The sequence below is a fragment of the Cryptomeria japonica genome, chromosome 9, assembly GCF_030272615.1.
Source record: "Cryptomeria japonica chromosome 9, Sugi_1.0, whole genome shotgun sequence".
Taxonomy (NCBI): domain Eukaryota; kingdom Viridiplantae; phylum Streptophyta; class Pinopsida; order Cupressales; family Cupressaceae; genus Cryptomeria; species Cryptomeria japonica.
The window spans coordinates 102,430,219-102,455,425 of record NC_081413.1 but is presented as its reverse complement, the minus strand read 5'-3'; the positions used below and the strand labels follow the sequence as shown (position 1 = coordinate 102,455,425).

At 37.0% G+C, this 25,207-nt stretch overlaps 1 protein-coding gene across 1 annotated transcript; it reads right to left on the bottom strand.

Moving 5' to 3' along the window:
- Positions 1–299: 299 nt before the first annotated feature.
- On the bottom strand, positions 300–24,907 carry LOC131062804 (uncharacterized). Its single transcript, XM_057996546.2, has 3 exons — positions 24,402–24,907; positions 2,230–4,040; positions 300–770 (listed from the first exon to the last, which is right to left on the bottom strand). Exons 1-3 carry the CDS (start codon positions 24,705–24,707, stop codon positions 560–562), a joined length of 2,328 nt encoding a protein of 775 aa, XP_057852529.2. The 5' UTR covers positions 24,708–24,907; the 3' UTR covers positions 300–559.
- Positions 24,908–25,207: the final 300 nt, after the last annotated feature.

The window sequence follows — 25,207 nt, the reverse complement described above, 5'->3', positions numbered from 1 at the left end:
TACTCTTAATATTTTATTTGATTTGTGAGATCTAGACCTAAATGTTAGAAAAGTGGTTATGTTCATATGCTTCAACCACAAAGACTACGTAGCAACCGACTACATTCAACCCTTTCTAGCTCTACGGGTTCCATCGAGAATAGATAAATGCATTTCATGACTTGAAGATTTTTCATACTAATAGCTGTCATTCTTTTCTTAGATCTAAGATCATTTTACAGGTCATGATTTATTGTATTACAGTGGTAAACATAGCTCAACTTTACACTTAAAAATAATTGTTTTCTTACAAAGCAAAATATACTGAAATTTCTTTGACAATTTATATATTCAGATCACCTGATGAATCACATAGCAATCCAATGAACCTATAAAAACCTAGACACAATCAAACCCAACTCTATTAGAACTAATCTCTATGATAAGAACAACTACCCGACACTTCAGCCCTACAATACATATGGCCTTCAATTCAAACTGGCCATTTAAATAATTAAATGCACTGTAGAAGATTATAAAATAAACAATACAAAAGAAAACTCAAAAATAACAATGTAATTTAGTATATTGAATGCTTCCCGTTTCTATCAGGTATCACAAGATGATCTGCAAGCATGAACGAAAGATCATGCATTTCAGAAAGCAAGGATTCTAAAACATGTCCAGAGTCATCATTTGAAGATCCTTTTGGCATTGCAGCCAACATGTCCTCCATCTCTAGAGAAGCAGAATTAGGTTTGGTTTGATGATCAACTTCCCTAGATTCTACCCTGCAGAATACATAGAAAACGTTTCTGTAAACAACCAATGCTCTTTGAAATCTAGTGTTTGGGCAAGCCATGCATGAAGAAAAGCATCTACATTTTTCTTACTTGCTACACAACTGAAAGACAGGGTAATGCTACTCAACAAAAGAATAATAAAAGACATCAGATTTCCAGAGTCCATAATAATTAGCACATGTAGTTTCTCGATTTGACTGATCATCAGTACAATAGAGAGCTAGAGAGAAAAATGTTTAGTTGCAGTGATCCATCATCAGGATTTAATTATTGCATTGCTAGAAAAAATGTTGAAAAAATGTTGAAAAATTGTTCAAATACACAAATGGAAATCGGACGAGTACCTCCCAAGGCATTTAATTCAGAAGTTGGCAAGTAACTTGCCAGGTTCTAAAACTGTGGTATTGAATATATGTTGCATAGCCTTGTTGGTATGGACCATCCAAGTTTTCCACGTATCTGGCTCCCATCAGACCAGTTTCATTCCTCAAGTCCACCTCTTCTTTAATTTCATTTCAGACTACTTTTACTTGCATTCCAATGGAAGACTTGCAGCTATTGCAAGAATGCGTGAATAATAAATATAGGCTTCTGATAGTTATCCGATGCCAAGGTCATTCAGTCTTCTACAAAGGAAGCTGTTCTCTTAAGTTGTTGCTCGGATTAATTAACGTATGATATTCTTTCAGAGGATATCTATAGCTACCTTTTATCAAGGTTATGGCCCTGCTATTATGAGCAACAGCAGGAATACAAACAAGCCTCAAATAAGAGACATAACCAGTTATAGGGAATTCATGTTTACTGGCAAAATGTATTTTGTTATAAATGAGAACATACCCACTTCCAAGAATCCCAAAACATGGCCCAATGAATGCTGAGCCAATAAATGCTCAAATGGTCCCCACGAACTAGTTTAAAAAATTTCTCTCATCACTAATGCATAATTCTCCTTTTTTCACAGATGCCTCATGGCCCCAAGCTTGTGTTAAAGCTAGTTAGCTGGATAAATCTGAGCAGTCAAAGGAGAAAGCATGACCATATAAAAGATCTCTATTCATTCTTAGATTCTAGCATACAGAAAAGTGTGGTTGGTCTCCTGTCATGCGTTGTAACAATACCTCTCATATTTAGGTTCTACTATTGAACTACAAACTAGTTTTATGGGTGCACCATTGTTAGGCAAAGAATGTTGTGGAACTCTATCCAGCCACTATAAAACAAGATTAAAGTTTTTAACAGCCACTATAAAACATATCCAGTGAACTTGCAAAGCATCTTAGATTTATGACTACATCTTATGAAAAAACAAGCAATCTGACTACAGTAGTGATGATTAAATACATGATATACATCTTATGAAAATGCAAGCAAGATATGAGCTCTGCAAGCAAAGGAAATGTCATGAATGCTGAAAAGCAATAGCAATGAAAGAATATTGACGCACCTGTTGAATCTATTAGTTTCAGTTAAGATGCTGTTCATACTTGTAGTCTCCTTGTCTAACTCTAATGCCTGGGAGGCCAGATCTGTTGCAAAAAGAACATCAGGTTCCTCCCCTCCATTTTCACCTGGTGTATGACTTCTACTCATTTCTGTAGTTGATTCATCATGATGTGAAATATCACGCTGCTCCCAAATGGAACCAGCAAATGGATCTAGAGTGTCTATCAAAAGATTTTTTCCTGGCCAGTCTAGCTGCAAATCGGAACTTTTCTTGAGATCATTAGAACTTCCTATGATTTTTTCCTCGGTTATCACAGCTGACCAAGGATCATCTTGAATCCAGCTTCCTTGCATGGGTGTGACATGTTCCATACTATTCCCTGTGTCTGCAAATAAATCTTGGCCATGAAAAGTGGAATGGCGGGTTATGTTCCAGTCCAATGAATTTGTTTCTTCCATTAAATTAAAGGGATAATCATTGAATGAAGCTGCTGAAACATCTAGATTCTTTGATTCGAAATTGCCAAGTGTTGAATTGGCACTTTCAAAATCGCCAAAGAGATCATCATCTCTAGTATGAGTTTCAGTCTGCTGCCTCCCTCGATGCAAACTGAAAAGGTCTATGCTACTCTCATTCAAACTTACTTGTGGCATGGAATCAACAAGAGGATGCCACTTCACATCTCCTATGTGATGTGTTGATGTGAAAACTTCTTCATTCTTTGATCCAGAATCATCAAGTATTGAATTTGCACTTCTAAAATCACCGAAGGGATCATCATCTCTAGCATGTGTTTGAATCTGCTGCTTCGCTGCCTGTGAACCAAAAAGATCCATGTTATTCTCACTCAAATTTCCTTGTGGCATAGAATCAGCAGGAGCATGATATTTCAGTTCTTCTGTGTGATGTGTTGATGCAAAAACTTCTTGATTCTCTAATTCAGATTTATTGAGTGTTGAATTGGCACTTTTCAAATCACCAAAGGGATCATCATCTCTAGCATGTGTTTGAATCTGTTGCTTCCCTGCCTGTGAACCAAAAAGATCCATGCTATTCTCACTCAAATTTCCTTGTGGCATAGAATCAGCAGGAGCATGATATTTCAGTTCTTCTGTGTGATGCGTTGATGCAAAAACTTCTTGATTCTCTGATTCAGATTTATAGAGTGTTGAATTGGCACTTTTCAAATCACCAAAGATATTGTCATCTCTAATATGTGTTTGAGTCTGCCTCTGTGGCTGTGCGTCAAAAAGGTCCATGTTACTCTCACTCAAACTTACTTGTGGCATTGAATCAGCAGGTGCGTGACACTTCACGTCTTCTATGAGATCCGTTAATGTGAAAACTTCTTGACTCTTTGATTCAGAATTGTCAAGAGTTGAATTAACACTTTTAAAATCACCAAAGGGATCGTCTCCGGCATGTGTTTGAGTCTGCCTCCCTTGCTGTGCACCAAAGAGGTCTATTTTAATCTCACTCAAACTTACCTGTGGCATGGAATCAGCAGGAGCATGCCACTGCACGTCTTCTACATGATGTGTTGATGTGAAAATTTCTTTTAGGGGACCAACAACATTATGTGATTTTGACTGAACAAAGAAATCTTCTAAATCAAATTCCATTCCATGAGGGGCATTAGCACTTGCAGTTTGTGTCACACTTGCCTGCTCCTTGGATCTTGCCTCATCCTCAGGCCATTTCAATACCAAATTCAATATATCGCATGCAATAAGTCCATCCACCGTTTCTGTCTGTTGAGTTTGCAAGCTTGCTGCTTCAACATGTTGAGTACCCTTTCCAGTAGCCACCTCCTGCCAACTTTACGAAATTACTTTGATCCGAATATATGCTCAGCTAACTTTTATCCTGTTCAAAAAATACAGTTATACCTGAGGTATATTGCTCACTATTACATAATTTCTCCAACTAAATTCACTACATCAACCCTTCTATCCCAGTCATAGATCTCACTTACAAAAACAATTGGATCCTACATTAAATTCCATGATGCAAAGCATTGCCCTGAAGTGGCACCTGCTTCAGGATCCAATCTTTTTGTTTATGTACGTAGCTACAAAAAAATTACAAGACCTAGACCTGAGCTTTGCTTAACCATCTTTGGGCTTGACAGCTAAAATGTATAATTATTAAATTCAAAATAAGTGCCAAGTTTCAAAATAACAATTCACAAATATAGTATGTAATTTAGGCACCGCATAAATAGTTACTAGAGAATAATGAAACAGTTCAGTATGGTTCAAAGATTATAGCACATCCTGTTATGATTAAAGTAAGTTGTAAGAAACTTTTCGGCATGGATTGAGGAGTTTATCTGTGACTCATCAAGTTAAATATGCATTTTGACATGCAACAATCTCTCTAAAATGTATTCCCTTGCCCAAAGATCTGGAATTCCAATGTTTATGAATTGCCAATATCAGTTGAGATGATGATTGTATAGCTTAACATTTTTTTACCTACACATTTAGTGTGTCTTCTAAAAATCAGAAGAAAACTACAAAAATATTTCTGTCATACGTCAAAACAAATTCTGAAAAATATTTTTATTCACCTTAGTCTTGCATGATTAAATTCCAATAAACATTAATTTTTGCTGTTAATCACAATAATGCTTTTGTTTTTTATAGCATGCACATGAATTTTAAAATACAGCACAGAATAAGCTCATTAGCTAGAAAATACTTTAGTCAAAATATTCCAGAAATTCCTGCTTCATCAAGTTTCTGCCACTTGCCTAAGAATAAATTTAGTTGAATCTATCAGGACTGGATCTGCATGATCTGTCTATCTATGCTTTAGTATATTCTGCTTCAATCTGACTATGCTTGATAATCATAATATGTTCCTTATGTTCACTCCTCTTCAGTTTAAACTTTAGGGATTTGATCTGTTTTATAGCACCCAAACATGCATTTAAAATTTACACAGTAGAACTGTATTCCAGACAAACTTTCTGTTATGAAAAGAACTCTCCTACAACCATTTTCTTGGTTGCATAAAATGGTTGTGTAAAAAACTGTGAAGCATTCCTCAACATTTAGATATTGTTTAGCCATCAACCTGAACACGCAGAAGACTTCTACTCTGTTGACTGAAACCAAATCACATTTATAGTGTTAGCAACATTCTTCTAGTTATGACCATTAACGGATGACTCCTGAACTCTATAATTTCAGCAATCAACAATATCTAATTGACATAAACATCTGACTGGTTTGAACACTGGTAATTTTAAACCAAAATCTCATCAGAAGCAAAATCTCAAGATCAATTCCATCACTAAAATCCCACCAGAAGCAAAATCCCAAGATCAATTCCATCACTAAAATCTCATCAGAAGCAAAATCTCAAGACCAATTCCCTCTAAAATCTCTTCAGAACTAAATTTGAATGCAATGAAATAATTCAAACCATTATCATTGGGTAAAAAATGTAAATTAGCTACTCCAGAAACTTTTGAGGACTAAATTAGTGAATACAAGAACAATGCACTTGATGAACCTTTCTAGGCAAATCTACACCTTATAAGATAAATATTCCCTAAAAAATATATGATTCATTACTATGCCCTTGTAAATTTTGGCAAATAAAGTCAACAAAGCATTTCTCAATATCAATAAATTATCATTAAGAGAATTATTTCCTTCATTACTATTCTGATTTTTTTTCATTTTTTGAGGGTGCAAGCATTCCAATTTATTTTAAAACTTTAAAATAATTGTGCTATGAATGCAGTTATGATACATGTGGTACCAGAATTCTTTTGCAGATCTTTAATGAGGGATCAAAGACTGGAAAACTTACAAGTTGATGCTCTTATGACGCTGATGATGACAAAGGGATTTTACAACCCAGGCTGAGTACAAATGGGTGAAGCTTGCAAAATTTAAAATTGATCAAAGATTGGAAAACTTACGAGTGGATGCTCTTATGACGCTGATGATGACAAAGGGATTTTATAACCCAGGATGAGTACAAAAGGGTGAAGCTTGCAAAATTTAAAATTTCTGTTACAAACCATGGTCATGAATGGAGGTAATGCCTTGAGTTGAAGAATAGTTTAAATTTAAAAAAAATATATATATATTCTAATTTACATGCCCTTTTAAAGGGTTCAACTGCAATGCAATTAAAAGGCTCACATGCCTCAGGACTAAGGCTCAAATCATACTTTTGTAGCTATATGTTTGATACTATGACATAATTCACCATTTTAACCTCCATGTTGAATTTCCACACTATTAAGTTATGAAATTGTCATGAGGGAAAATGGCAACTCAAGCAGTAAAAAGTCCTTGATCTCTTATTTTGTCTATATCAAGATATGCCTTTCCTTTTAAGAAGTTACTAGTTCACTCTGGAAAATCCCCACATCCAGGTCCAATTCGTTCCCAGTACAGGTCCCTTGTTGATCCAGGCAGGGTCCTACTGCTACATAATGGACCCAAATTCATCTGGATTCACTCTACAACAGACCCAGATGAATCCAAATCCATTATGCAGTACCTGCAGGCTTGCAGCAAACATGGGAAGAACCCAGGCTATTTTTAAGTTATTTTTTACCACCTAGGATGACTAGTCAACATAAAAACTGAAACCTAACCCCGAAATTGGCTTCTAAAAGCCTTATTGGCAAAGGAGATGAAACTTGTATAAGATTTGTTGAAGCCGATTAGGGATTTGTGGGTCAAGATAGAGTATCTATCATTTCTAATGAATGGGAAGATGTCAAAAATTGCTATTTGATCATTGTGGTCCACTAACTCAACCTTATGCTCCAAAAGATGAGCAAAACAATTAATTAGATCAAACAAGTGCATGACAATGCCAAAAAGACCCAAACGCTCATCACCAATCACCACGTGTCACAAGGGTATATTCAAATCATTTTCAAATTTAAAGTTATTAAAAATAAGCAAATCAATATAATTTATATTTTACTTCAGTAATTTTTTTTAACTTTTAGTTTCTTTTCTTTTCTTTTAAAAATGTTTTTTAATATGTTAAAAAAACCCAATTCACCTCTAACACAATCGTCTTGAGACGACTTATTAAGGTGTGGGAGGCACTTTCTCGCATGGTCGTCAATGATTTTTTGTCTATATGAAGGCAATCCAACAATAAAGGGCAATAAATATTGAATGGATGATCCTAAATGACACTTGAAGCATTCATGTGGAATATCTTCTTAGTTTCGTCGGGCCCATCTTGAGTATGATTTGTTATATTGAAATGGATAAGCCATGTTCGCAAAACGTATATGATGACATCAACTCAAAGATTGAGAAGATGATGACCATCATAAATGAGAAAGAGAAAGATCTTGACAAAACTTTTTTCAAATAGGTACAAACAATTCTTGCTGAGCAACAGAACAAAATGATCACCCCATTAGATCTTCTTGACTCTGCATTGACTCCAAAATGTTACAACACTAAGATCATTTTGTTGTCAAAGATTGCACCATATAAAGATGCACAAGTTAATGAAAGGTAAAAACTAATGTTTGCTAGACTCTTCCCTAATCCTAATTTGGAGGACGTAGTCATGAATGAGTTTGTTTGTTTTGTATACTCTAATAGTCAAAGTATTTCTGCTCTTTGAGACAAGAAAGATGCTCACAATTGGTGTTACCTCAATAGTTAAACATTCCAACACCTACAACCTCTTGCAATCAAAGTTTTACTGCAAGCTTCTTTTTTTTAATCAAACTCTATAAATCTAAATTACTTTTCATTTAAAAAAAATCAACTCTAAAGTTTCATTTCTAATTTTGCCTCAATGGGTTGTTGCCTATTCATCTTCTTCTAAGCATAATTGAAATACAAACAACATCTACATGGTAAAGTACAACCAATTTAGCATAAACAAAGGTAAAGGACTTAGTTTATGTACATTCCAACTTGTACCTTCTTTTGAACAAGCAAAATGACTATAAGGAAGGGGTAACAAAGTTGTGGGATGTAGAAGCAGTGCCTACTAACTTGGATGACTCCACTGCCCAACAATCTCCATTTTTTGAGGAGTCAAATAGCCAACATATTTTTAGTGTCAATGTCAGTGGCACTCCTTGTGATGATCCTAATCTACCTAAAATCATCTAATGTCAATAATGATGATCTTTATTAAGACCCATATAACATTGATTGCTGATTTTATTATTTTTAATAATGAGTAAGGACATCAAAGTAGTTTTTTTAATTTTTTTATGGTGGTTTTGTTTATTATATGCAAGCTATACTAAGTTATCAGGTATGCCGTTAAGACCTCCCGCACCTATACAGGGTATGTTTGGGTACAAGTATGCCTAGGTTGTTGGATTGTTGGGAAGATTGTTGGATTTGGTTGATCATTGCTGCTACTAGGATATGTTGTTGTCATTGATGTCAACATATTCCTGTGATTTATTTTAGTGAGTTTGGGAAGATTTTCTAATCCGGTTTTGTAGTTTGGTTTTGCTGATCACTGTTTTGCAAAGACCAATATTTCCTCCGATATATTCCGGTGTGATCAGATCTTATGCTAAGACTTTTAAATATTGTTTGGGATGATCTTGTATATCTTCATTTCAGATGGTTCATGATTTGGTGCTCCGCAAGTTATCTTTCTTCGTGACAGTTGCTGATTGGTTGTGTTCTTGAGCTTCTAGATGTTGATCGATGAAGATTTGAAAAGTGGTGTTGGTGCAATTGTTCTGAATGGTTATGATGTGCTTGCTGGTGTTTCCTAGTCGTGTCCTATTTGTTTTGATGATCCGCATTGATCGTTGTGCGCATTTTGGTGATTTCTATGAACCGGTGATGATTTTCGTGTTATGCGGTATTTCTGGTGGTGTAGCGTGTTGCAGTTGAACTTGGAGTGATTTCTGGTAGATGTGATCGTTTGAGAATTTGAATTAGGTCCATGCTATGTAACGTGAATCATTATATTGGTCCGGTGATCGATCTTTGTATCCTGTAATGTAATTTTTGTAATTATGAGTTGAGTGTTGAGGGTTTAGCCAACCTTGTTATCAAGGTTGACGATTTGTATATATAGGTGAGATACTTATGTAATTTAAGTGTCGATATTGTGTCTACATTATTAGAAAGAGGTGAATGTGCGAACGAGAGATTTATCATTCAGTGAAGTGTTGAGGTGAGATTGGTGTTGCAGAGCAGACAATTGTGCTTAACCCGAACTGTCATCAGGCATTTGTAGATGCTATCATTGCAATTCATTTCTTTCGGATTGTAATCCGAATCATATTGTAAGTCAGTGAGACTTCCCTGAGGGTTGTAGCCTTCCGGGCAAATATCTTTTGAGCAGTGAGCTCTAAGCAGTGTGCCTGAATGCAAGTGCATTCCCGATTGTAAAATTTTCACATGCTACTGCAGAGTATCATCTGATTGTGGGTAGGTTCCCACCGTGGTTTTTCCCTTAACCAGGTTTTCCACGTCAAAAATCTTGGTGTTGTGTGTTGTGTTGTTAATTTGCTTATCTGTTATTGCTGCAATTTATCAGTTTATGTTTTGAAGTTTAATTTGCTTTGATCCGGTGAAGACTAATTCACCCCCCCCCCCCCCCTCTCAGTCTTCCTTCTTGTTTGCTGCTAACAATTGGTATCAGAGCTAGATCCTCCGGTAGAAGCTTAATCACTTGAGGAGATCCGGGATGGCAGCTCAAGGTATTCTTTTCAAGAAGGATAGTATGAGGTTTGATGGAAGTAACTATACTATATGGAAGAGCCGAATGGAGGTGCACTTGAAATGTCTTGGAGAGGATTACTAAGAATGTCTATGTTGTTCCTCAAAATGGACCATCCAATCCTGATGAGGTTAAGGAAGCAGAATATAACATCAGAGCGAAGGAATCATTGCTTAGTGCCCTGACTAATTCTGAAATGACAAATGTTATGGGACTTTAGACCGCACATGAGATCTGGGAGAAGCTTGAGATCCTGTATGAAGGTGATAGTCAAGTGAAAATTGCTAAGTTGCAGAGCTTGAAAGGAAAGTATGAGACATTGAAGATGGGAGATGATGAGAATATACATTCATACATGGCTAAGGTGAATGAACTTGTCCTTGGTATCAGGAATGCCGGTGGAAAGATTGAGGACGATGAGATTTTTGCTAAGGTGTTGAGATCTTTGCCGCCTCCTTGTAAACATAATGTTGCTGCTATTGATGAGATTCGAAGTGTGACTACAGTAACAAGAGATGTGTTGGTTGGAAAACTTGTTGCATTTGAGCTAAGCGAATTTGGAGAATCACATGGAAAGTTTGAGACTGCATTTAGAGCATCAGCATCAGAATCCGATAAGCAAAAATTTGATCATGATGAGTGTGGGATATCCAGATATGAAAGAGAAAGAAGAGAGATAGCTGAGCAAGAAAGAGAGCTTGATGAGCTTGAAGCACTGATTGCCCGGAGATTGCCTAAAGGTGCCGGTAAGTATGATGGAAAGTTGCCTTTGAAATGTTTTTCTTGTAATAAGATAGGACATTTTGCTTCTAGATGCCCGGAGAGAATGGCTAAGTATGACAGACATGATAAGTTTGATAAGCATGACATAAATGATAGATACGAGAAGCATGAAAAGTATGATAAGCCCTATAAGTCTAACCCGAAGTTTAGGAACCAGAAGAATTGTTATTATGCTGTAGATGAAGGTGTTACAAATGATGAATCAAAAGGAGATAAAGTTGTGTTTATTGCCATTAAAGAAGACAAACCTGTACCTATTGATTCCACTAGCTGTTTTGTTGAGAAGAAAACTTTGGCTGCTAAAGTAGAAGAAAAAAGTGAATGGGTGATTGACAATGGTTGTTCACATCATATGACCAATGTTAAAGCAAATTTGTAAGCATGGAAAGGTATGATGGTGGAATAGTTAGATTTGGAGATGACAAAGCCTATTTAATCCATGAGAGGTTCTATTTCTTTTGATGGTAAGCATAACACTAATGATGTCTTGTATGTTGAAGGTTTGAAGCGTAATCTTTTGAGTGTTGGACAGATGGTTGATAAGGGTTATGATCTACATTCAAGGATGGTAAATGCAAGATCTTGAATGCCTCCGGTATAGAGATTGCAACTAGGACTAAAGACTGAAGGTAACATTTTTCATTTGAATGCTGGTGAGAAAAGTTGTTTGATTGCTAAGATAGATGAGAGTTGGTTGTGGCATAGAAGGATGTGTCATGTAAACTTTGATTCATTGATTAAGATCAGTTCTACACAAGCTGTTAGCGATCTACCTATGATTGTTAAACCTGTTAATCCGATATGTAAGGAATGTCAGTTGGGTAAGCAAACAAGAATTTATTTCAAGAGCAAACCTTATACATCTAATGGATTGCTAGATCTTGTACATAATGACCTATGTGGACCCACAAATGTTAGAAGTGTGCAGAGTGATAGATACTTTATGCTGCTAATTGATGATTATTCCAGGATGATGTGGGTTGTCTTTTTGAAGGAAAAATCAAAAACATTTGAGAAATTCAAGATATTCAAAGCTAAAGTTGAAACTGAGTCCGGATTGAAGCTGAAGTGTCTGAGATCTGATAAAGGTGGAGAATTCTATTCCAGTGAGTTCAATTCTTTCTGTGAGATGCATGGAATCAGAAGACAATTATCTGCTCCTACAACCCCACAGCATAATGGAATTGTTGAAAGGAAGAACCGTATTGTTTTGGATGCTGCAAGAACTGTGTTGATTGAAGGAAATGTTCCGAAGATCTACTGGAGAGAAGTCATTAGCATTGCAGTCTATACATTTAACAGAGTTCATATCAAAGGTGATACCGGTAAGACCCCTTATGAGCTTTGGTTTGGTCATGTTCCTACTGTAAGATATTTCAAAGTTTTTGGTAGCAAATGTTATATCAAGAGAGATGAGGATCTTGGAACGTTTGATGCTAGAAGTGATGAAGGTATCTTTTTTAGATATTCTCCAAAGAGTAAAGCCTACCGATGCTATAATAAGAGACTGAGAAAGATAGTTGAGAGTGCAAATGTGAAGGTAGATGAGAACCTTGGGAAGGAGATCAGAGCTTATGATGATGGTCAACATGTTGTCTTAGCTCCTATTCAACTTGAAGAGCCTAAGCAGAAAGATTCGGTAGAGACTGTTAATCCGGATGTTGTTGTTGTTGATGATGAGGATTAGAACAATCGGAAGACTCCGAGGTATGTTAGATTGAATCATTCTGAAAATCAGATCATTGATGATAAGAATAAATGTGTGATGACTAGAAGAAGGTTAGCTGCGGAAGAAGTATGTTTGATTTCTAAAGTTGAACCTAAAGATGTTGTTGAAGCCTATAAAGATGAAAATTGGATAAGGGCCATGGAAGAAGAGTTAGATCGGATTGAAAAGAACAACACTTGGGAACTTGTGCCTAGAGCTAAGGATAAAAATGTTATTGCTACTAAGTGGGTTTTCAGAAACAAATTGAATGAAGCCGGTGAAGTAATCAGAAATAAAGCTAGACTGGTCTGCGAAGGGTATTCACAGCAAGAAGGGATTGATTATGAAGAAACTTTTGCTTCGGTTGCCAAAATTGAAGGCTGTTAGGCTGCTACTTGCTTATGCTGCTTATAAAGATTTCAAGGTATATCAAATGGATGTCAAATCTGCATTTTTGAATGGTGATCTAGAGGAAGAGGTTTACATTGAGCAATCTGATGGATTTTCACTATCGGATGATGGAGACATGGTATGTAAGTTGAAGAAAGCACTTTATTGATTGAAACAAGCTTCTAGAGACTGGTATGCTAGATTAGACAAATATTTGTTGAAATTGGGATTTACGAAAGGTGTTGTTGACAATAGTATGTACTTTAAAATTGAAAACGATAACATTATGATTGTTGAGGTCTTTGTTGATGACATTATTTTTGGTGGTGATGATGATATGAGTATGAAGTTTGTCGGTGATATGCAAAAAGAATTTGAGATGTCTAAGATTGGTGAGATTAAATTTTTCTTAAGGTTGCAGATTGCACACACAGGAAAAGGTATCTTTATATCTCAAACTAAGTATGTGAAGGAACTGTTGAAGAAGTTTGGACTAGATGATTCCAAACCAGTTGGAACTCCTATGGTGACTAGTTGTAAACTGTCTAAAAATGACGAATCCCCAAAAGCTAATCAAAGTTTGTACAGATCTATGGTTGGTAGACTGCTATATCTTACTCAGACTAGGCTTGACATTATGCATGTTGTGTGTATGGCTGCTAGATATCAAGCTGATCCGAAGGAGAGTCATGTCACTGCTGTTAAGAGGATTATCAGATATCTAAAGGGAACTATGGATTATGGTTTATGGTATCCAAAGAATGATGATTTCATGTTATGTGCTTTACACTGATGCAGATTGGGTTGGTGATGTAGATGACCGGAAGAGTACTATCGATGGAGCATTCTTCTTGGGTAAGAAGTTAGTTTCTTGGGCAAGTAAGAAACAAGATTCAGTATCTCTATCTACTGCTAAAGCTGAGTACATTGTTGCTGCTAGTAATTGCACTCAGATAGTTTGGATGAAGCAAATGTTAAAAGATACCAGAGTTATTCATGATGAGCCTACTATTATATACTGTGATAATTTCAGTGCTATAAACATGTCAAAGAACCCGGTGCAACATTCAAAGACTAAGCATATATCAATCAAATATAATTACTTGAGAGAGAAAGTCAATGAAGGGAAGGTGAAGCTGAAGTATGTATCTACAAAGGAACAAATTGCTTATATTTTCACTAAGCCTTTGCCTGCAGATACATTTGTCTACTTGAGAGACAAGTTAGGGGTATCCACCCCTCCATATGAGAATTAGAAGCATTGAGTTGCATTGATCAGATGGACTTTAAAGCCTTATTCTTTTATCCGGATTGATGAGTTGGTGTTGCTCCTCTGCTCGAGTAGTCTATTGATTTGGTTGTATGTTCTAGGGAGAGAGATTCATATTTTTGTTTTGAGAGAGAGTTTGATTTTCTGTTTTGGAGATCTTTGGCATTGTTATCAAAGGGGGAGAGAGATCATGTGAAAAACTACTTTATATATCTTGATCTTAGGGGGAGTTTGCTGGTGATATCTTCTTTCTTTGCTTTGACTGTTTTTCACATTCATATGTTGCCATCAATGCCAAAGGGGGAGATTGTTGGATTGTTGGGAAGATCGTTGGATTTGGTTGATCATTGCTGCTACTAGGATATGTTGTTGTCATTGATGTCAACATATTCCTGTGATTTTTTCCGATGAGTTTGGGAAGATTTTTTGATCCGGTTTTGTAGTTTGGTTTTGCTGATCATTGTTTTGTAGAGACCGGTATTTCCTTCGGTATATTCGAGTGTGATCAGATCTTGTGCTAAGACTTTGGGATATTGTTTGGGATGATCTTGTGTATCTTCATTTCAGATGGTTCGTGATTTGGTGCTTCGCAATTTATCTTTCTTCGTGACAACTGTTGATTGGTTGTGTTCTTCAGCTTCTAGATGTTGATCAATGAAGATTTGAAAAGTGGTGTTGGTGCAACTGTTCCGGATGGTTCTAACATGCTTGTTGGTGTTTCCTAGTTGTGTCCTATTTGTTTTGATGATCCGCATTGATCGTTATGCGATTTTTGGTGATTTCTATGAACCGGTGATGATTTTCGTGTTATGCGGTATTTTTGGTGGTGTAGCGTGTTGCGGTTAAACTTGGCATGATTTCCGGTGGATGTGATCGTTTGGGAATTTGAGATAGGTCCATGCTATGTAACGTGAATCATTATATTGGTCCGATGATCGATCTTTGTATCGTGTAATGTAATTTTTGTAATTATGAGTTGAGGGTTGAGGGTTTAGCCGACCTTGTTATCAAGGTTGATGATTTGTATATATAGGTGAGATACTTATGTAATTTAGGTGTCAGTATTGTGTCTGCATTACCAGAAAGAGGTGAATGTGCAAACAAGAGATTTATCATTCAATGAAGTGTTGAGGTGAGATTGGTGTTGCAGAGCAGACAATTGCGCTTAACTAGAACTATCATCAAGCATTTGTAGATGCTATCATTGCAGTTCATTTCTTCCGGATTGTAGTCCGAATCATATTATTAGTCAATGAGACTTCCCTAAGGGTTGTAGCCTTCCAGGCAAATATCTTTTGAGCAGTGAGCTCTAGGCAGTGTGTCTGAATGCAAGTGCATTCCCCATTGTAAAATTTTCAAATACTACTGCAGAGTATCATTTGACTGTGGATAAGTTCCCACCGTGGTTTTTCCCTTAACCAGGTTTTACACGTCAAAAATCTTGGTGTTGTGTGTTGTGTTGTTAATTTTCTTATCTGTATTGTTGTAGTTTATTAGTTTATGTTTTGAAGTTTAATTTGCTTTGATCCGATGAAGACTGATTCACCCCCTCCCCCTCAATCTTCCTTCTTGTTTGCTGCTAACATGGGTATGCCCAAGATATGTACTCAAGAGTGTAGGTATGCCCAAGCATACCCAAAGGCATTGAGCACCAAAAAGTAACAAAAACAGACATGTTTTTACTCTTTTTTTACATCCAAAAACCCTAAAAGCATAATTTTGCCCAATACAAAGATCATTTTGCTCTCTTCACTCTCTCTTTTACTCTTTATCCTGATGATGGATCACGGAGTGTGATCCGAAACGTTGATACAAAAAAACTTATACACAATCAAATCCAAAAACTAATTGCACTCTATTTCTTTAATTTTTTTTATTTTTTTGAGTGTGTATATATATAACTTAGAGTTTATTTTTTTGTGTGTATATATATAACTTGGAGTTTTTTTTGTTTGTGTATATATATAACTTAGAGTGATTATAATCACATATTTCCAAAAGGCATGGCATCACTTGCAAGTGTTCTGATTTTAAACTCCAGTTATTTCCCTAGTTGCATCGCATCCCTATTTTCGGTTCTCTAGGTCTAGGGGTATATTGACCACAATTTAAAACTTGGGCAGTTGGGGTAAATAGGGGTCCTTCCCAATACCTTATCTATCATTTTTTTCTCAACATCAATATAATTAATCTATGGAGAAGTATTTCCACCATTACCAATTTGGATATTCAAGTGCAATCCACCTTTTGCACATGTGGACACTGAAATTTAATGACACTTCAATATAGTCATGCCTATTGTACATATTAGAACGTTACAAAATTATTCTGAGAGTTTCTTGAACCTCTTCAAGAATTTATGAAAAAGAATTTATGAGAATTTTTGGGGCAAGTAAAAAAAGTTTAAGAATCACAAAAAATGGCTTTCCAGCCTATGAGATACAGAATTGGAGATTAAACAAGTCACAATAATATACACATCAAGTAATTATTAACTAATGGTTTTGTATTTAAAACCCATGTATAAATGATGTATATATTAGAATATTTAATGATATTTTAGTCACCTATATTTAGTTCCTTGTTTAATGGTCATTTAGCTTTTTAGTTAATTAGCTTTTAAGCTTTATTTAGCATTTAGCTTTTTCTTTTTACTTAATTAGCTTTTAAGCTTTATTTAGCATTTAGCTTTTTCTTTTTAATTAATTAGCTTTTAAGCTTAATTTAGCTTTTAGCTCTTTAATCTTTTACTTCAACATTATGTTCTAATTATAGAACATCGTCTTGTAACCTCTATATATACGTGTGTATATCGTTCAATGTAATCATCTGATTATTGAATCATTCATTCAATTTATTTTTCATGGTATCAGAGCATAGAAATTAAAAATTTCGAAAAAATTTTGTTATTAAAATTTTTCGAAGTTTTTATTGAAGAGATTTTTTTTTAAAACTGTTTTTTTTTAAAAGCAGATTTTTTTCTCTTCCTGGGCAGTTTTTTTTTCCTAGGGTTTCTGCAATTTTCGACTAGGGTTTTGACCTTTCTGTTCAAGTCGAAATTTTATTTTGGTTGCAGATTCTTGGTGGGTTTTTCGAGAGCTCAACTGGGTCGTTGTCATATTTTTCTGGGTGCATCGTTTTCCATGCCTCGATTTTTGAGCCATCGGATCTGCATTTTGTTTTCAAATTCTTGGTGGGTTTTGCGAGAGCTTTTCTAGGTTGGTCTCAAATTTTTTTGGGTGCATCGTTTTCCATGCCTCGATTTTTGTGCCAACAAATTTGCCTTGGAATTTAAAAACAGTTCACAATTTCTGCTATTTCTGTGGACGTTGGGATTTTTGCTGTTTTTGGCACCATTTATGCTATTTTAGGTGCAGAAAATTTTAATTTTTGGGTTTCTTCCAAACCTCAAAATTCGTGCCTTGGAATTCATGCCAGAATTCTCCTATAGGGTTTCAATTTTTTCAGCAGCTATTTCTATTTTGATTTTTTTTTAAATCAGATTCTTCTGTCTCTTGCTTTCACTTAGTTGACCTCGATCAACCTCGATTTCCGTGATGGCATCATTAACCAACATCATGTTGGAACACAGTCAGAAGTTCAATGGCCGCAACTACAACACCTGGAAACAGCGTATGCTTACCATCTTTGAGTATCGTTGCCTTGATCAGCTTGTTTTGGGCAAGGAATCTCGTCCTACAACAGCAGGTGATGATCAAGATAAACATGATGTGAAGAATTGAGAGGCTGCCATGCTTATCAAACTCTCTGTCACAAATGATCAACTCCCACAGGTGCCTTCAGGTAAAACAGCAAAAGAGATCTGGGATCTTTTAAAGGATCTTCATGAAACGTCCGACAAGAGTCGAGCTTTCTTTTTGAAGAATATGTTGTTTTCTAACATGATGGATGAGAAGTCATCTATCCAGGCACATCTTACGAAGATCAAGGACATCTGTGATCAGTTAGAAGCTATAGGCCGAACCATGGTGGAAGAGGATATGGTAGTGATCACGCTGAAAAGCCTTCCCAGATCCTACGAGCATTTCATTGATACGCCCAATATCTCCTCTACTAGTGTTGATTTGAAGTTTCCTGATCTTTGCAACAAGCTGCTCCAACAAGATCGATGGAAGCAGCAGTTTGGAAGTAGCGCTAGTTCATCCACTGAACAGGCTTTCACAGCCTCAGCTTCACATAAGTACAAGGGTAAAGCTCCGTCCTTCCAGCAGAAAGGACAAGGTCAAGGTCAACCTCAACAGTCTTCCAAAAAGAAGAGCTTACAATGTTCCTACTGTCATATATATGGCCATTTGGTGAAAGATTGCCAGAAATTGATAGCATCCCAGCAATCCAAACAGGGAGGGTCCAAGCAGAAAGCCAATTCTGCCACACATCCTGATTAGAAGGTATCTGCCTTCTATGCGTTCATGGCCCAAACCTCCTCTGATGATGTTCAATCATCAGCCTGGTACATTGACTCTGGAGCCTCTCGACATTTCACACATCGTCGGGATTGGTTTACAAAGTACATGCCTTTCACTGATTCAGTGATCTTTGGTGGAGGTGAAGAGTATACTATTGTCGGCAAGGGTGACGTTCAGATTTCATCTGGTGGGAGGGATTTAATATTCCTCAATGTATACTTTGTACCTGGTATGAAGCTCAATCTACTGTCAGTCAGTCAGATTATGCAACATCCACCACAGCTAGATGTCGTCTTCGGGTTGCACAAGTGCAGCATTGTTGACAGGGAGACTCGCACTACAGTTGCAGTTGGTATTGAGGATCATGGTCTTTATAGACTTGTTGATTCTACTGGTTCTCAGGAGCTCGCCATGGCAGCTAGGAGTACTTCCATCAGCACTCTTTGGCATCAGCAATATGGGCATCTCAATGTTCACTATCTCTCTCAGTTGGTTCGAGAGGATCTAGTCGTAGGATTACCTGAGATTCAAACTCAGAATCATGGAGTTTGCGGAGCGTGTCAAGCTGGAAAGCAGCATAGGACTCCGTTTTCAGATGGAGACGCTTGGAGAGCATCCAAGGTCTTGCAACTCGTTCATGCAGACATCTGTGGTCCCATGAACACTCCATCAGTCACTGGATGCAGGTATTTTCTATTATTTGTTGATGATTTCAGCAGACGCATGTGGGTTTATTTTCTTAAGCAGAAATCAGAGGTGTTCACCATGTTTCACACGTTTAAGGCCTTAGTGGAAAAAGAGTCTAGCTGTCAGATAGTCACTCTTCGGTCTGACAATGGAGGGGAATTTTGTTCTACAGAGTTCACCAACTTTTGTGCATCACATGGCATTAAGCATCAGCTTACCACACCTTACACCCCACAACAAAACGGTGTTGTTGAGCGCAAGAACCGTACAGTCACTAAGATGGCTCGATCTATGTTGGAGCATAGAAATGTTCCAAAACACTTTTGGGCGGAAGCGGTCTTCACTGCAGTCTACCTTCTGAACCGGTCTCCCACAAAGGTCGTTAAGAAGATGACTCCAGAGGAAGCTTGGTCTGGCAGGAAGCCCAAAATCAGTCATTTGAAAGTTTTTGGCTCTACAGCTTATGTTTGGATTCCAAATGCCACACGCACCAAACTGGATCCAAAGAGTCAGAAATTGATGTTCATCGGTTACAGTGACAACCACAAGGCATATCGACTGGTTGATATAGACACTAATCATCTCATATTCAGTCGAGATGTAGTATTTGATGAAGAAAGAGGGCCTTTTCAACCTTCCTCTCCTGATTTGAGCACTAAGGATCACCCTCCAAAGGCTGTAAGTATGGGTGTTCGCCTTCCCTTAGCTCCACTTGATGGGAGGGATTTAGTTGACTCTGAAGTTGTGGGATCTCCCAAGCATGACATTGCACCCCCTGACTTTCCTCAAGATCTTCTCGATCCACATCCAGAGGAGCTTGCTCCAGATATTTCGGGCACTCTTCATCCTGCAGCAGATGTTGGTACTTCTACTCTCCAGCCTAAGTGGTGGGCCAAGACCATTGGTGATCTTCATGATGATGAGCTCATTGAGGGTAGATCCGTTAGATGTAAGAGCCAACAACACACAGTTAATTTTGCTCTTATGGCCAACATTCACAGTATTTATGAGTCTCAAACATATACAGAGGCTAAAGGTGTACCTAAATGGGAAAAGGCTATGGCAGCGGAGCAACATAGTCTTCTGAAAAACGATACTTGGGTATTGCCTGATCTTCCTCCAGGAAAGAAGCCCATTGGCTGCAAATGGGTGTTTAAAGTCAAGTATAAAGTTGATGGAAGTCTTGATAAGTACAAGGCTCGGTTGGTGGCAAAAGGGTTTTCACAGAAGGAGGGCATCGACTATGAGGAGACATTTGCTCCCACAGCCAAGATGAGTACCATTAGGCTTGTCCTCGCTCTCTCGGCTCAATTTGGATGGAAAGTCCATCAAATGGACGTCAAGAGTGCCTTTCTCAATGGTGATTTGCAGGAAGAAGTCTACATGACGTAGCCTCCAGGTTTCAAAGTTGTCGGTAAGGAACACCAAGTATGTAGACTAGTCAAAGCACTCTATGGCCTCAAACAGGCTCCTCGTGCATGGTACATCAAAATTGATAAGTACTTGATTGATCAAGGCTTTCAGAGGAGTCCTTCAGATCCCAATTTGTATGTCAAACATACTAGTGATGATATTCTATTTCTAGTAGTCTATGTTGATGATCTCATCATCACTGGCAATGCAGCACATCTGATCATGCAAGTCAAACAGAATTTGTGTCAGCATTTTGATATGACAGATTTGGGATTTCTCCATTATTGTCTCGGTGTAGAGGTTTGGCAGACTGATAGCCACATATTCATTTCTCAGTCAAAGTATGCCAAGAGCCTACTAGATAAGTTTCGAATGCAAGATTGTAAACTTGCATCTACACCTATGGAGATAGGGCTCAAATTATCAGCCAAATCAGATTCACCTGTAGTGGACAAGTCTTCATTCAGGCAACTAGTGGGCAGCCTCATCTATCTCACTGCCACTAGACCTGACATCAGTTATGCTGTGAGCTATATTTCTTGCTTCATGTCAGCCCCAAAAGTTGAACATTGGGTTGCAGCGAAGCGTGTGCTTAGATATGTAAAGGGCACTCCTGATTTTGGCATTTTGTACAGCAGAAGCAAAGATCCTAGACTGGTTGGTTTTACAGACTCGGATTGGGCAGGTTGTGTTGATGACAGAAAGTCAACTTCTGGGTATGTTTTCAGCTTGGGTACAGGTGCAGTCACATGGACCAACAAGAAGCAACAGGCAATAGCTCTTTCCTCGACCGAAGCAGAGTATCGATGAACTATTAAGGCAGCATGTGAGGCAATTTGGCTACGTAGGATGCTTGCAAACATGCAAATGTCTCAACAATGACCTACTCCCTTGTTTTGTGATAATCAAGGGGTTCTAAAATTAGCCAAAAATCCAGTCTTCCATGAGCGGACAAAGCATGTGGAGCTTCATTGTCATTTCATCCGCCAGCATGTTGAAGATGGATCAGCGATACTGCAGTACATTCCTACAGAAGATCAGACTGCAGATATCCTCACCAAGTCCTTGAGCCCGGCAAAGTTTCTCAAATTTAGAGAGCAGCTTGGTGTGATAGATAGCATGACAATTAAGGGAGGGTATTAGAATATTTAATTATATTTTAGTCACCTATATTTAGTTCCTTGTTTAATGGTCATTTAGCTTTTTAGTTAATTAGCTTTTAAGCTTTATTTAGCAAATAGCTTTTTCTTTTTAATTAATTAGTTTTTAAGCTTTATTTAGCATTTAGCTTTTTCTTTTTAATTAATTAGCTTTTAAGCTTAATTTAGCTTTTAGCTCTTTAATCTTTTACTTTAACGTTATGTTCTAATTATAGAACATCGTCTTGTAACCTCTATATATACGTGTGTATATCGTTCAATGTAATCATCTGATTATTGAATCATTCATTCAATTTATTTTTCAGTATAAACATCTAAAAGAAAAATAATAATCTGACTTTAAAAACATTGTTAATGGGGTGGTCCATTGGGGAATCAACTAGGTTGTTTTCTAGCCCAATAAGATTCAGTTCCAAAAAGAGATCACGATCCAACTTGTGTAAAATGAGATGAGCTTGCTTATGAATCCACGTAAAATTTGAAAGACTACTTAACCCTTCAAACCAAACTTTGCATCCAAGTATACAGTTATCCATGTAGCACTTAAAGGGACTGGTTTCAAATTTTCAAAAGCTTCCTAACCAAAAATGTAGGAGAATGAATATCAAGAAAAATGCATAGGAACCAAAAGTAGGCGTTCTATAAAAAACTTGTTTTCATATGGACCAAGTCACAAATCAACCCATGAGATTTGTATAATGGTCATGGGATTGAAACCTCAAACAATATGGTTAGTAATAACTAACATTATCAAAACATAATCAAAACGTTCAATGGGATGAGTTCAAGTGGTAAATGCAAATGAGCTTTCAAAGTAGAGGCCCAAGTTCAAACCAAAGAGACATGATAAATGCTGACATTAATGGGCTTCCAAAGTATAGTCCCAAGTTCAAATCCAGTGAGGGATGATAAAGAATTAGAAAAGAGTCAAATACCAAATCGAAGCTCAAGGAGACATGAGAAGTGTTAAATTTGAGTACAATACTGCATCTAAACACGAGGGAAAGTCATTCACTGTTGAGCTTTCAAAGCAGAGGTCCAAGTTCAAACTCAAGGGACATGATAACTGCTGATATTAATGTGCTTCCAAAGTATAGGCCCAATTTCAAATCCCAAGAGAGATGATAAAGCATTAGAAATGGGTAAAATACCAGATTCAAGTTCAAGGAAACATGCTCAGTGTTGAATTTGAGTACAATACTGCATCTAAGCACCTGGAAAAATCATTAGCTATTGTAATTGGGTAAGATAATGCTCAATAACCTGAGTAGAGTGTCCGTTAAAATAGATAATTTCCAAAGTAGAGGCCCAAGTTAAAATTCTATCTAACATTATAAAGTGTTAAAATGGGCTGAATGTGGTATTAGACCCCGGGAAACATCACAATGTGTTGAAATTTAAGTAATATATGGCAGCCAAACTCCAAGAGACATGACAACATATTTTTTTATCGATCCGTGAAACGGGGACCACCCCGACAGTGGCATTAACACCACAACAGTTCACAATCACGAGCCCACTGGAACAGCGAAGGCACAAGCCTGCACTCACAGTAGCCCAGCGGGATTTGAACCTTGGTGGCACCATTGACAATGCCACAACTTAACCAATACACTGCAGGATGAACCCCGAGACATTACAACATATTGACAATAGGTAAACTGCGTATAATACCACACCCACCAAGATAGGTTCGGTGTACAACAATGGACAAGGGTACAAGGCTAAGTGCGGAAGAGATGCCCCTAACAGCATGGTCCCATACAACTATTTCCTGCTTAGTTTTTAAGGTTTGGGTAGCCCCATGCAGTTTCTTAATAGGTACAGTATAACACTCTAGATCTTCTCTTAAAATATTGCAACAGCTATAGTTTAGAATTAGAACTTGAAATTTCAACTGAAGATGGAGAGAGAGTTCAAATTACAACCCCAAATTTGCCGCTTTGCTGCGCATTTTTTCCTTCCTTTTTACTTCTATTTTGAAATTCTACCTCTAAAATGTAGTAATATAAAAAATTAGAATTTAAAACTGGATCCCAAAGATCAAAAAGAAATGAGCAGTGCAGTGCACCTTTAAACAAAATTAAACAAGCAACTGCATGAGACACAGTGTCAGTCAAGACAACAAAAGATACCCTGAAAAGAGGATTGTTTTTTTAATTATTTCTGATACTCTACAAATATAGTTCAATGGAGCATATGAGCCAACCAATACGTTAGCTCTTTACAAACATTAAATTTAGATAACAATTTAGAAATTCCTATTATAGTTAGTACCTTTATATAATAATACTTAGCTCTTTAAGAACATTAAATTCAGATAATAATTTAAAAATTCTTACTAGAAACTAAACAGCAGAAGTCCAAGAAACACTACTTCGAAATACAATTTAGGAATTTAAATCTCTTCAATAAGACTCAACGCTTTGACCACTTAGATCTCGACCCCTTGGACAAAAAGAAAGAATCTGCCATGTTAAAAGGAAATTAAAAAGCCTAATCGAAAATAATTGTGTCTTTCATTCTACAAATTTACTGCCAAACTAGAAGCAAAAGAAATCAAATATAATTTTGAAATCAAGAAAAACTTTACTCTGGGGGGAAAACAAAAAACAAAAAAAACTCACCGAATCCTGGGGCTGAAAGGAATTCATAAGCAGCTGGTACGCCAAAGTAGAAGCAAAAGAAATCTGGAAAGATGAAGCGACACCTTCTCTCTCTGTTCCACAGGCAGCACAGATTTGAGAGTTTGGGCCGCGTAGCAGCGAGGCCCGACATTTTTGGCATCGAAAGGGCCCTGTTTCCGAATTCGCCACTATTTCATATAATGTGGGCAAAGGAGTTGCAGAAGGTGTGTCGGGATTCGATCCAGCGAGCTCCAGCAAGTGGGATCTGACTTTTTCGAGCAACTGGGCCGCGGATTCCGTCGCCATTGAAGCTCGTATCAGGAAATTTTAGCTGCAAACTTTTGGAGAGATTTTAGCCGTGTCGTAATTCGTCATCTACAGTGAGATTGGCATATATAATCCATTCATAGGGTAGATCATCAAGCGTTGGATGAAAATAGGTCATATCATTCAGAATTTCAGAGCATGGTTTTATGGGTTGTTTACTGCTCTCTTTTTTTTAATTTTTTTAAAAGAGTCGGTAGACTACGTAATATAAATTGTAATATAATTATAATATATGAAGAGGCTTAATATTTTATATTTCCTTTTTTAAATTTGCGTTGAGATTTAATAATGAAATTTTTAATTTATTAATTATTTAAAATTAGTATAGACATCATAAATATATTTATAAAAAAAGTATGAAGATATCTATTGGGAGGTAGAGGGTTCTCACGTGGGATAGATTATAGATTCTAGGAAAGGTTGGGCCTTCTAGATGCATCCTATGCGGTAGAGATGAGGAAAACAACAATCACTTATTT